General features: G+C 38.8%; 1 protein-coding gene across 8 annotated transcripts in view; it reads left to right on the top strand.

The window, feature by feature from the left end:
* Positions 1–13695, top strand: part of gphnb (gephyrin b) — a 213056-nt gene that overhangs the window by 158944 nt on the left and 40417 nt on the right. For 6 of the 8 annotated variants that reach the window (XM_057822148.1, XM_057822150.1, XM_057822151.1 and 3 more), the window contains exons 11-12: positions 7257–7313; positions 11865–11907. In XM_057822148.1, coding sequence (XP_057678131.1) covers positions 7257–7313; positions 11865–11907 — 100 coding nt within the window. The remainder of the gene's footprint in view (positions 1–7256; positions 7314–11864; positions 11908–13695) is intronic. The other 2 variants (XM_057822153.1, XM_057822152.1) reach the window with 1 other exon arrangement.

Here is a 13695-nt window from a genome sequence, read left to right on the forward strand (position 1 = left end):
CGGTTTTCTGTAGCCGAAGTATTCTCATACCAGCGATTTCATTTTCTTCGATGGGGGAAAAAGTTCAGGAGTTTCACCTCCTCCAGCCATCATGTAGCACACCTGACTCATTGACACTGAGAAACAACCGGTGAAGGAGGGTTGAGCCTAACAGCTGCAAGCGAGGGATTTCTCCATGCATTAGGGATGGATGATGGATCATTTTTTCCGTTTTGAATCCTTGACGTTTTCATACCACGGTATACCTTGAAACCGGTAATCGCCACATGCCTTTTTGAGAGTCAGGGCTTTTATATCGTTCCACACCTAATTCATCTAAACATGTCCTTACAGAACTTGCTGAAAAACAGTACAGGTTTTCAGACTAAAGCCTGAGTTATGCTCCCGCGTTGCGGTGACGGTGCAGCGACTACGGCGTCATTCGACATTGGATGGTTCTCCGGCCAAGTGACGCGTTGCTCTGTAATTCACCGCCAAGCCACTAGAGGGGTGTTGCCTTATGTTTGTATGGTTTTGAGGCATGCTTGTTGACTTCCTCTTGTCTAGTTTAACGGAGAAAAAATAAACAATGCAAGATAGAACGCTTGAATGTGGATCTTTAGCTTATCAACATTGAATAAATGTTGATCATACAAATGTTGAGGCGCAGGCGACGCAGAAGACGGTTTCGAGGTGGTCTATCCAACTTTAGATGCCGTATAGAGAGTTCTAGGCTCGGGTGAAAACCAGCTAGCTGTGGCGGCTAGCTTCAAACTGGCGTCGAGCACTGCATCCAGTGTTTTGTCCAGGGTCTGCAAAGCCATGTTTGAAGTGTTCTACAACCAGCCAATGGGAAGCCATAGCAGATTTCTGGCTTCTATGGAACTTCCCAAACTGCATTGGAAGCCTTGATGTTAACGTTGTGATAAAAGCACCGAAGCACTCTCAATCAGTGATGATGTATCATGTTTGAACTGTCTGTTGTTGAAAATGAAACATCAAAACAACTCTTTTGACACCAAACCGGTGCTTTATTCTTTATATACTTGAAGTGTGACACGTAAATAAGTCACAGACTCACAGCAAACATATGTACTCAATAAATGATAAAGTGCACCAACCAAAAATACGACATAAAGTGATTAAAAGGTGGCAGTTTTTGGCTGACCGCTTCGTGTGTCCATTCGATTCCGAACACACACGTCTCGGTGGTTCTTCCATTTTTTTTATTCAATCGCTGACCTTGCCATTTGGCAATCTTTATGATGTCTTGACAAGACTTGCTCTTTGATGATACTCCCGTTGGCTTGGTCCATTTATGCGTGTAGAAAAATAATGTTTTACAACGGCGGTGATTTCGCGCTGAACAGCAAACGAGTCTGAGCGGCCCAATCCCAGTCCATTTCCGCCACGTCAAATGCGTTGACGTGACGCTAGGGTTTGAAAAATCAATAGGAGCGTGTCATGCTACGGCGCAGGGTTGTAAATCGGGTCTTCCTTGACGGCGCAGGTCTGACGTGGAAGCATAACTCGGCCGTAACTAATGTAATTTTTAATTTTTTGAACATGACTCACTGTTTTTGATAAATACAACTGTCAAACCAGTTCTGTTGGGCTGAAGTGTGAAACATAAGCGGTACAGCAGCCAAACTTTTCAAAAGTAATTTCAAATATTTACTGTGTTTCAAAGTTGAGCACATGGGTAACAAAAAAAACCAAACAAACACCGATTTACCTCAACGAGGATGCACGCTTTGATTACGTTAACTTAGCTCGTTGCTATTCCTTAGCTTGAAGCAATACAATATTATACTCCACAATTTCTAGTTTTCTAGCAGAGGTCTATTTTTTCACTATGTCCTCTGAAATAATCCTTCATGGGGACTTTCAGGGTTCCCTGTGGTAGGCTTCCTGCAAGTAATAAAATAAAAACTCCAAACAGAGGTGTGTATGAGCTACTACTCATAAGTAGTGTAAAGTTGCAAAGCAGGATTTTGTCCACATAGTGTATTTTACTCATTTTCTTTCAGTCATCGCTCATCACCATTTGGTTGGCGTCCTGTTCTTCAGATGATGCGTGCATCAAGTATCTCTTCTGTCCTATAGTTTAATTTGAGTTGTCTCCCCTTCCGGGCTGTTGCCTCCGTTCCCCAGGGAGGACAACTTGGCTACAGATTGTAAAATGCAGACACGTTTTGTCCTCCATCGCTGAGTCCCTCTCTTTCCCGCTGTCTCTTGAGGCGAGGCCGCTTTAAAAGAGCACTTCCTGAATTGTCATACGCAGGCCTTCGCTTCCTCGCAAGCAAACAGATAAATCCCCCTTCTTTTTTGCATAATTTGTTCGACAGCCCCTTTAATTTTGTGCTGAGCTTAGCACCGCGCCGGTTACATCTCATCATTTCCTGCAGCGTCTCCTCACTCGGATGGTTATTAGCGCCATCGATTTCCTGTGGAGCCTCGCCACCCGGGTCTCGCTGACCTGGCCGCGATGGCTGTTTTGTATTCTACAAGGAGGCTGTAAAGGGCAAATCTGAGGGGCCCTTGAATCACATTAAAAGGAATAGTTAATGGGGCCCGGTATTATAGGTCCAAAGTCTTTAGCCACCGTTGGTCTCTTTCTGCAGCCATGATTGAGGTTGGCATGTTGAGGGATTAGTGTTTGTGTGCATGCATGCGTGTGTGCATCAGTATTACAAGTACACTGCAGCATCCCATGAATACAGGTTGAAAGGCCCGATATTGTCAAGTGCTCGTATATAAATCAGCCGCTTCTACTGATTTTGAATCCTATTTTGCTCACTTGTCAACGTTTTTGTGTGTGTGCATGATGCGTGCGTGCTCACATTTGCATCTCCACGATCTCTTCTGACACTTTATTGAACTGTATGGTAGATTTCAGGGGGGACTGCAGGGTAAATTAGGAACTTCTCTTCTATTTATGTCCAGCATCACATCCTCACAACAACAGCCCATATTCGACCACTGTGTTCATTTTCATACGCAGTCTTCCCCCTTTTCACGTTTCTCTGATTTTGTAGTCTTTTCTAAAGAGCTTTTCTTTTGCCTCTTTTGTCTCATCACACAACACGTGTATTGAGGTTTGTTGTCGTAGTCCGGCTACAGTATTGACTTTATGATATCATGCGGAATGCATGAAATCGTTTGCTAGACTAGCTCTTGTAGTGAGTCTGTTTCCGATAAAAATGTCTGCGTTTTGTCACCGTAGGTTGTGTGATTATGTCTTTAGCTGTCGACCATTAGTTTTCATGCGTGCTTCTTCTTTTGATCTGTGTGTTGCTTTTAATGTTTTTAGCACTCTTAAATCCTCCTTCCATCTCCCCCTGTCTTTCCGGGTTCTGCTTCGGTGGTTTGGCTAAAATTTTCTTTAGCAAAACACAGAAAGTAAAAACCAAGGAAATTGTTAACTAAGTATCAGTAACAGAAACTATATATTTTGCAAAGCTATTGTAGCCGTCATTTAATTCATTTGAATGTCATATGATACTAAAACATTCGTGGTTAATGTAAAAGCGTCATTGTTTGAAAAAAATTTTTTTGTTTAATCAACAAGAGGTGAGAGGTGAAAAAACCCTAAATTTGTTCAGTGTGGTTTATTTCAAATGAACCCTAAAGCATCAGTAGTCATAAACAGGACCACAGCTATTAATGATTTAAGTAAATGATTATTGTAATCGACGAATTGGTTTGATTAATCGAGTAATCGGATACCAACGTTTTAATGCATTGCAAAATCATTTTAGAAGACATAAAACAAAGAAACAAGTGTTTATGCTTGCAATAACATTAATGTTGACCTGCACATCCACTGGCGCCAAGATTGCACTTTCAAAAGAGCATTAAATGCGAATACAAAATAAAATACCTTAGTGTTTCATCAAACCATAAAAAATTGTACTTTCTTTTCACAAGCGCTATGAATGCACATGGAAATACATTAATTGAAAAATAAATTCAAATACCTGAGTTTAACATTAAATGGTATAAAAATATATGAGGATATAAGTAATACAAAAGAACAAAAAAGGAGTTCAAATGTTGAAGTAGGGAAATTGATATGTAATTTTATTAGCTCAAATTAAACTTGTATAGTAAAAGTCTGCTATCTTAAATGCTATAAAATGCTAACTCTTTTTGTTTTAATTCTCTTACCAAATCGTTCAAATCACATATTCCCACAAAAAAATGTAAAAGGGCCACTAAACTAAATTACAAATACATAATGTTATGTTGGCCTTAACAGGAGGCAGTTGGATTCTGCTATTTTAGACAAGTTATGTCATTTTCAAAGTTTCCAACAAAGGGCAGTGTATTCTCCCAAAGCAATAAAACTAAATGCAACACTTTCAAGACCAACCTTTACAACCCCACTCGAACTAAACCAGGGGTCGGCAACATAAAATGTTGAAAGAGCCATATTGGACCAAAAAAACAAAAACAAATATGTCTGGAACCGCAAAAAATTAAAAGCCTTACATAAGCCTTATAATGAAGGCAACACATGCTGTATGTATCTGTATTAGCCTACTGTCAAAATGGCCAAGTTGGCTAAAAATACTTTATGAGCCTTCACGTTTTAATGTTAATTCTCCCTGCAGTGCATGCAACGCATCATGTGACTACTCTGTTGTATGATGCCCCCTCAAGTTTAACTTCATTACAATATTAACTAATTGTTTAATTGCTTTTATGAAATCAAAGAAATGCAATAAAGAAATCCAGTTTTTGATGTCATTTTTATTTTGACGTTTCGGAAAACAACAAAATGGAAAGTGCATAACATGCCCCTTATCTGGGCATATCTTTGATTTTCTGTATTATCTTAGTTTTGTTTTTGAAGTCTGCAAATAGGTGTTCTTGTTCTGATATGTTAATGAATGCCTCCTTCATGTACTCACCATCTGTGAACTGTTTTCCACGCTTTATTATCTCCCGGGTTGCAACAAAACTTGCAGTTGTGGTGGAGTTTGGTGATGCAATCCACTTCTTAAATCTATTTTTGCGCTCCTCTAAGTTCTTCAGAAGTAATGAAATCGCAATTTTTCTCTCACTGACAACTTCTCGCCATAGAGTAAACATTCAGGCAATCCTTCCGCATTGGCAATCAATGCAAATGTTTCGGTCCGAGAAACAGTGAATCCTCTGTTCTCTTCAGTTATTTTTCTAATTTGGCCCGCTCTTTTTCTTCACGGCCGCCGATTTGTTTACAATAGCCACCTGCCTGGTATCCTGCCCTGCTGATATGAAGATGCGTCACAGGCTATGACGCAAATCTTCGTTGACAGAAATGTTGAAATTTAATATTTTTCTACACATTTTTACAGCATTGGAAAACATTAAGAATATTTGTATCATTTTTTTTCTCCTACGGGAACCAAATCAAAACAAAAAATATATTTTACTTCCCCATGTTTTTCTATTTTTAAACATTTTTGAAAATGCTCCAGGGAGCCACTAGGGTAGCGCTAAAGAGCTGCATGCGGCTCTTAAAACACGGGTTGCCAACCTCTGAACTGAACGAATTTTTGAAGCAGCAAAAAATCTAATGTTTTTTTTTTTTTTTTTTTCAAATTGAATTACTCTATTTAATCGATTAATGGTTGCAGCTCTAGTCATAAATATAGCCAATATGTATTTATAACACTTCTTATCCATAAATATAAAGCAATAAAATAAAGTAAGCATGCCAGTACATAAGTATGCCTTGTCGCCATTCTGATGCCACTGTGTAAACGAACTCATTGTGGATCATTAGTAACCTGGAAAGTGCACTTATTGCAAAAACTTATAAATAGTAATAAATAAATTAAAAAAAGAGCGCAAGATTTACTTTAGCAAAACATGGCAGAATATTGCATTTGCATCCCATCCATGTGCATCTGTGTGAGCCAGCAGTTTTATTTCAACATTAAAATATTGTCACGTTAAGACAGACATGTCCAAAGTCCGGCCCGGGGCCAAATGCGGCCCGTGGTCAATTTTTATCCGGCTCCCAGCCTCTGTCATAAAATCAGTAACGTCTGGCCCACACACAGACTTAATAAATTGGTCAGCAGTACTGCTACCAGCATATGAAGTATCTTACACACTAACGCTGCTCCTCATTTACCCAGTAAAATGCAGCAGCAGTCTAAGCAACATTACCCCGTGTGACCCTTTACTCCCAATTTTCTAAAATGGCGACAATCAACAAAAAAAAAAAAGTTGACTGCGATGGCTGACGCGTCAAGGATAGGTGGAAATCGGACTATTCTTCGCTAAAATACGCAACAACTGTCTGCCTCATTTGCAAAAAGACAGTCGCTGTTTTTAAAGATTTCAATGTCAGGCGATATTACCAAACAAGACACGCTGACATGTACGACAAGATTACAGGGAAGATACGTAGCGAGAAATTGAAGCAACTTGAAGCTAGTTTAATTTCACAGAGAGTCAAAAGAGAACGCTACAAAGGCTAGTTGCGAGATTGTTGACATTATTGATTAAAAAAATAATAAAGCAAATATGACACACAGAATGGCTAGCTACAATTTGCTTAAATATATTGTTCTACATAAAGGACGTCAGCCAAGGTCGGCCTCCCACATTTTTACCACACCAAATCTGGCCCCCTTTGCAAAAAGTTTGGACACTCCTGCGTTAAGATGTTACTTTCTGCTGTAATAGGGTAGAAAATAATGATGTAATGGTATACTGGTCTTTTGAACTGGTATTATTTGAACTTGCATAATTAAAGGTACATCTAAAAAAATCATGGAAAATATAATTTTAATAGTTCCATTCAATTGGTGCATGGAAATTTCAGTTGTTATTTTGGCATAATGCAATATACTAATCTCGGGTTTTCATTCAATTCATTTGAAAAATAGTTGAGCTGAAATACCATTATTAGTCTCATTTACCAAAATACAAATAGCCTTAGATTATGTTTGGTTATACAGAATGGGATTTACTGGATTAAATTGAATTAAATTTCACTCACTAACAGATTTAGGGTGTTTAATTAATGAAGTATCAATGAATTATCTTAAAACACCAATGTAATTGTTACAAGAAGCACCCCAAATATGCAGTCAAGCCACCTGGTAAAACCTGTTCTTCCTTTCTCCTTCTTACCTTCACTCCTTCACCTTTGTTGCTCCTGCTTTTGGGCTGTCCCGTCTGTTTGTGTGTGGGGGGTTGTGTGTCTGTGTGTGTGGTGTTGTGGTTGCCGGGACCGATGCACTGATGCCTGTGATTCGATGCTTTATCTCCACTAGCTCCAGTGTAGGTTGGAGGGGCTTAAAGATGATCGCAGGAGGACCTTCAGCTCTCGAGTAACTATCCCGCCCCCACCCGCCCCGCTGCCCTTTGCCTCACCCTCCTGCGAGGAGCGTGCAAAACAAACGCCCCGCTCTGTGCCCCCCTTTTTTTTTCTCTTTCTCTCTTTCTCTCTCTAGCCCTTCTTTTTTATTTACCCTCTGTTGTTCTGCACCATCCCTGCTCCCTTCGTTCCCATTCTGCCTATGCTTCTTCTTTTCTTACCACGCAAAGTCTGTCTGCCTGTCTGTCTGTCCCTTTGTTCGCTTTGTCCATCTGTCTCCGCGGTTAACATGAGTCTGCTTTCACTAGCAATGTCTGGTGTGTTAGATGTCTGTCAAGTAGATGTCATCAGGCCGCTCCAGTAGTCTTTGTTTATTCTTCTTTTCACTTCTTACTGCAATGTCTCGGCTCTGTAGTTTAGCCAAGTCTGTCCAGTCTGTGCTTCCTGTTTATGTTCCTTTATTTATTCAACTCTAGTCTAGAGTTGTAGGGCCACGTCCTGCTCATCCCATCACCTGACACGTCCTACAACGTGTCTGTGTCTATCCATGACCTCTCATCCTTCATCCCAGCCATCCTCCCGCCCACTCACCTTGGCTGTTTGGTGCCTAGTATGATGGCGGCGAGGGAGGGGAGGAGAGGTAAAGGGTTGCTTTAGTAAAACAAACACACCACACACTTCACTGTCTGACTCATACAGTTGATGTCACTCCAGGGAGGTTTTGCATAAGTGAAAAATCTGTATTAGCAGACAATGAGAGCCAATGTGTGGCAAGAGGATGACAGTTAAACATGCTAAAAGCAATGCAATACTGGTAAGTGTCTCACAAGGTCGAATTGGTGCAAAATTTGATGTATAACAAATAATAAGAATTTAGTTGTCCTTTATAATTCATGTTTAGCATTCTACATTTTACATGTCTGTTATTGTTGTGAATTACAAATGGGGACGACACGAGACAATAGCCATTAATACCCACTATATAAAAATCTTGTCCTATATACTAATCGCAAATAACTATCAATAAGATGACATTTCATTTGAGTGTTTACAGTACTTGGAAAATATATGACGATAGGGGCTCTGTGGCAGATGGAAGCATGGTTATGTAGGTATAATTATTGTAACCTTGTGGAATTGTATCATTGAAAAAAGAAATCTTATTTCGAATGGTAAGTTTCTTCATTTTTATTCATTATTATTATTTTTAAAATTTGTTAATCATTCTTACTGCGCCTACAAACTAGAAGCACTGACACTATTAATTCATAGTTACCATATATCTGCAAATAGTGGCTGCGAGCATTTATATTTGAACAGTTTCCATTGTCAATGTTCGAATGAGTTTTATATCACAAGAAAGTGGAATTTCAATGAAATTACAAAGGATTATTACAGTGGTATGAAATAGTATCTGAACCTTTTGGAATTTCTCACATTTCTGCATAAAATCAACCTTCAAATGTGATCTGATCTTTGTCAAAACCACACAGATGATAAAACACAGTGTCTGCCTTAACTAAAACACCTCAAACATTTATAGGTTTTCATTTGGGCCGTCAAATGATTAAAATTTTTAATCGAGTTAGTTACAGGTTAAAAATTGATTCATCGTAATTAATCGCAATTCAAACCATCTATAAAATATGCCATATTTTTTTGCAAATTATTGTTGGAATGGAAAGATAAGACACAAGATGGATATATACAGTACATTCAACATACGGTACACAAGTACTGTATTTGTTTTTTATAACAATAAATCAACAAGATGGCATTAACATTATTAACATTCTGTTGAAGCGATCCATGGATAGAAAGACTTGTAGTTCTTAAAAGATAAATGTTAGTACAAGTTTGTTTTAATAAAATTTGTAAAATTTTCAGTCAGAAAATAAACTAGTAGCCCGCCATTGTTGATGTCAATAATTACACAATGCTCATGGGTGCTTAAACCCATAAAATCAGTGGCACCCAAGTGCCAGCAGAGGGCGACAAAACTCCCAAAAACACAAGTAACAAGTTGGCATTGCACTGTGCTGTCATTTCAATCTGTTTGAGTGGGGCATATGCGTTAATTGCGTCAAATATTTTAAAGTGATTAATTTAAAAAATTAATTACCGCCCGTTAACGCGATAATTTTGACAGCCCTAGTTTTCATATTTTAATGAGGATAGCATGCAAACAATGACAGAAGGGGGGAAAATAAGAAAGTGAGCCATCACATTTAATATTTCGTGACAAAAACAGGAAGTGGTCATGCCATAAACGTATTGTATTAAACCACAGCAAACACACATGTATGCATTTAAATACCATTTAATATACTGTTCGCGTTTTTTTTTTTTTTTTTTTTTTTAAATTTAAAAAATACATTAAAAAAATAAAAGTAAATAAAAATAAATAAATAATAATGAATAAATAAATAAATAATAATAATAATAATATACTGTTCGCTTGATTAAACTCCAAACTACTGAAACACGGGCTCAGATGCATTGTATTCGATGTGACGCGGATCAATGGAAAGCAACTTCAGAAAGCGCGTGTAGCAGTGTTGAAGCAAATTTTATTTTATTTTCCTTAATTTCATCATTCATATGGCAGAAAACACTCAGGTGACTTGAAGTTCTGCTCTGAGACCCCCAATTTAGCCAACTTTCAAAATTGTCCGATACGCATGTGTGATACATCATTGGAAAGCTTAAAATCTCAATTTTCTGGGTGAAGAAACATTTTGAACAGGAGGGCATTTTTAAGAGAAATTTTAAACAGCAAAACCCTATCTGGAGGTGAGAGCACGCGAGAGCAGAATTATAGACTCCATGACTTTAATGAGATATTATCGCGTACTTACCTTGTTTTGATCCAAAAACTCCATGTAGCATGTATCACTGAGTGTCATGACACAGCTGTGAATGGCCACAGCTGGATTTTTGGGGGATTTTAATGGCTGAATAATATAGTATAGTAATATAGCAAGGGTCGCGCTGCAGAAATCGCAGACATCAAGGAGTGGTCGACATTTTCTTTTTCATGTATTTACCCTTTTAAACTTTTTTTTCAAATTTTTTTTTATGTTTGGATCGATTATTTATCATCTAACATATCCGAGAAAGTGCAACAGTAACAAAAAAAAAATACAATTATGCGATAGTTATGAGGTCGATATCCGTTACTTTTTTACAGACGCCATTTATTTCATTGTGACATAATTTGTTTAAAAGTTTAAAAAATGTGAGTGTATAAATTATTTGTCGTTTTTTTTTTTTAAACGAAATATGAGACATCAAATAATGATTCAAAGCTAAAAGCGACCGACGTTTTGAATAACAAATATAATGAATTACCTTCGTTTTATGGCTGGGTTGAAACAAAAGCGGTTGCGCGACGTCTGTAAACGGGGGTTTTCAGGGTAAAACGGACAAATTAAAAATAGTTCGGGGGCTTAATGCGCCATGAATCTGCTATGGCAGCATATAGACATATTGTTCTATTAAACACAACAGTTTTTTTGGCTTGGAAAATACAGCAGTTTCTTTTAAAGAGGAGTGCAAGAGCAGAAACTGCTTTTTCAATCTTGTCTGTCTTTTCCGCCATATATTTTTTTTGATATCTCAAAATACTTCTAAACTGCAGACAGCCGTGAGCCATTAGTATTAGCGAGGCAGCATCAGAAAGCGTGTTGCTTTGTAGCAGTGTATGATTACGTCATCACAAGAGGCCTGCAGTTCTTACATTTTTCTGTGGTAAACTTTCGGTCTTTTATCCGAAAACCGGAAATGCAATTATAGTGATTTTTGGCGCCAAATTTTCGGTCACATCTACAGTATTTACCCAACAAATTTACTAAGTCGATCTGGACCTGTTTAGTTAAACACAAAGCTGAACTTGAATTTGAAAAATAGACACATTTGAACCTGAAAAATCAAATTTTATTGTATTTGGGGGATGGCCACTATTTGAGGAAATACGGTATTTCATTTCGAACATTAATTTTTTATTTTCTATTTTTACTGAGGCTTATTTTGATTTTTTTTTTTAAATATAATTTGCACCATCAAAATGATTTCACGTCTTGGTTGCTACTTTACAATAAACAAGCATCTATTTTTTTTTTTTAAGTCGTAACCTACGCTTCTCTCCTCCCCATCATATGCATTGTAAAGCAAAACAAGTCTCAATCGGAACTGAACACTACATTTGATGTCACACAATAGCACACTTGTAATGAATGTCTCTTAATGTCACTGTATGCTGCTGCCTTTGTCCTTGTATTCTTTTAAGTGCAACATGATAGTAGCGTCACATATTGTGAGCACGTTTATCAACAAGGATAAAGATTAATGATGTGGCGCATTGTAAGCGCTGCAGTAAGCCTGTGATCATGATGGAGATGCAGTCGTCTCCCAACAGGCTGGACAAAGGGCACAGTGTATTGTGACATGACACTTTGTCACCTCAAACTAGCACTACTGTTTATCTCCAATTTCCACTGCTCTCTCTTTCTGTCATTGTGTCCTCTATGCCCCCCCCCCCCCCATTTCCCCATTCAATCTCTAGGTGCAGTCACGATGCAGCAGCAAAGAGAATATCCTAAGATCAAGTGAGTGCCAATGTTGCCACTTCAGAGTCACTGTCACTCATCTGTGTGTCCCATCGCTACACGGCCTGTTTTCACGAAAGTTGAGTAATGAAAAGTTGCAAAATACTCGAAATGTTGGGTATAGTTAAAGGCTTACTTGATTATTCATTCTTAGGAAATTCATATCTGTTTCCCAAAGAATTTATTGCTAAATATTCTTTAGTTTGTTCTCGGCTTAACACTTTAAGCACAAAAGACCGAACCTTGCGACAAGCAACATTGCTGACTAACAAGCCAGAGCTTCAAATACGGTGCCTCATGTAGTGACTTCTTTGCACGATTTACACCAATTCAATTTTATTTGTATAGCCCTGGATCACAACAATGTTGTCTCAAAGGCTTTGCAGAGGCAATATGATACACAATCAGAAACAGCAAATGAAGCAACAAAGATGAATAAATAAATTCAAGTCCTGGGTTTCCCCCATCCTTAGACTCTCCATGTCGGCAAGGAAAAACTCCAAAAACTCCAGAGTCTTCGGGAGAAAAATGAGAAACCTTGGGGAGTACCACAGTCAGGAGAGATCCACTCCCAGGACGGATAGACAGGAAGCCCCAGGACCGCTAATGGGAATTAGCAGGCGAAGTTACAGTCCGTAAAGATGCGGTGGAGTAAAGGAACAAGAAGCGGTCCATCTAGCCAGATGGGACGGGGGTAGCAACGAGGACGTCCATCCAGCGCGGGGTCCGGAAAGTCAGGAGGCTGCAGCTGAAAAATAGCCCCTCCCCAGTGGGGAGGGGGGAAAGGGGACACCGGGTGACTAGTGATGAAGAGACTAGTTAACTAGATATTAACATTGGAAAATAGAAAAATAAAGTAAGATAAGTGGTAGGTAGAGTGAGAAAAAGGAGATAGAACTCAGTGGCTGTACTTCCCCCAGCTTTATAGCTTCTAGTGCAGCTTAGACTAAACTTTGAGTCTACTCCGACTTCAACTAGCCTGACCATAAGCTTTGTTGAATAGGAATGTTTTCAATCTAATCTTAAATGTGCAGACTGTCTCGGCTTCTTTAATATTAGCTAGAAGCTGATTCCATAAAACAGGGGCTTGGTGGCTAAAGGCTCTAGCTCCGACAGTACTTTTAGAAACCCTGGGAACTACCAGTAGGCCTGCATTCTGAGAGCGGAGTGTTCTGCTGGGGCGGTATGGAACCAGAGCATCGGTGAGATAAGATGGCCCCAACCCATTAATGGTCTTAAATGTAAGAAGGAGGATTTTAAATTTAATTCTAAACTCGACTGGAAGCCAGTGAAGGGCCTGGAGCACAGGGGTGATGTGCTCTCTTCTATTGGTTCCTGTTAAAAGTCTTGCTGCTGCGTTTTGGACAAGCTGAATACCTTTTAGAGAACTTTTAGGACAAGCTGCAAGTAGGGAGTTATAGTAATCCAATCTCGATGTAACGAACGCGTGAATTAATTTTCTGCATCGCTTTTAGATAAAATATTTCTAATTTTGGCTATGTTGCGCAAGGTGAAAGAAGGCCGTTCTGCAGGTTTGTTTAATGTGAACTTTAAACAATAAGTCAGGGTCGAATAAAACTCCTCGGTTTTTAACTGTGGTGCTGGAGGCTACACTTAACGATGACCGTCATCTACCTCCGCGAAGTTGCCCAGCTGCCATCAGACGCAAATTTATATAAAAATTATGTCAATCGTTTGTGCTGTAAAATGTTTTGTTTGAGCTGCAGTCGTTTTTTAGATATTTGCAATTCTTATATAGGTCAATCTAAGGTCAACCAGCCCTTCATT

Source organism: Corythoichthys intestinalis, chromosome 19 (assembly GCF_030265065.1).
Source record: "Corythoichthys intestinalis isolate RoL2023-P3 chromosome 19, ASM3026506v1, whole genome shotgun sequence".
Taxonomy (NCBI): domain Eukaryota; kingdom Metazoa; phylum Chordata; class Actinopteri; order Syngnathiformes; family Syngnathidae; genus Corythoichthys; species Corythoichthys intestinalis.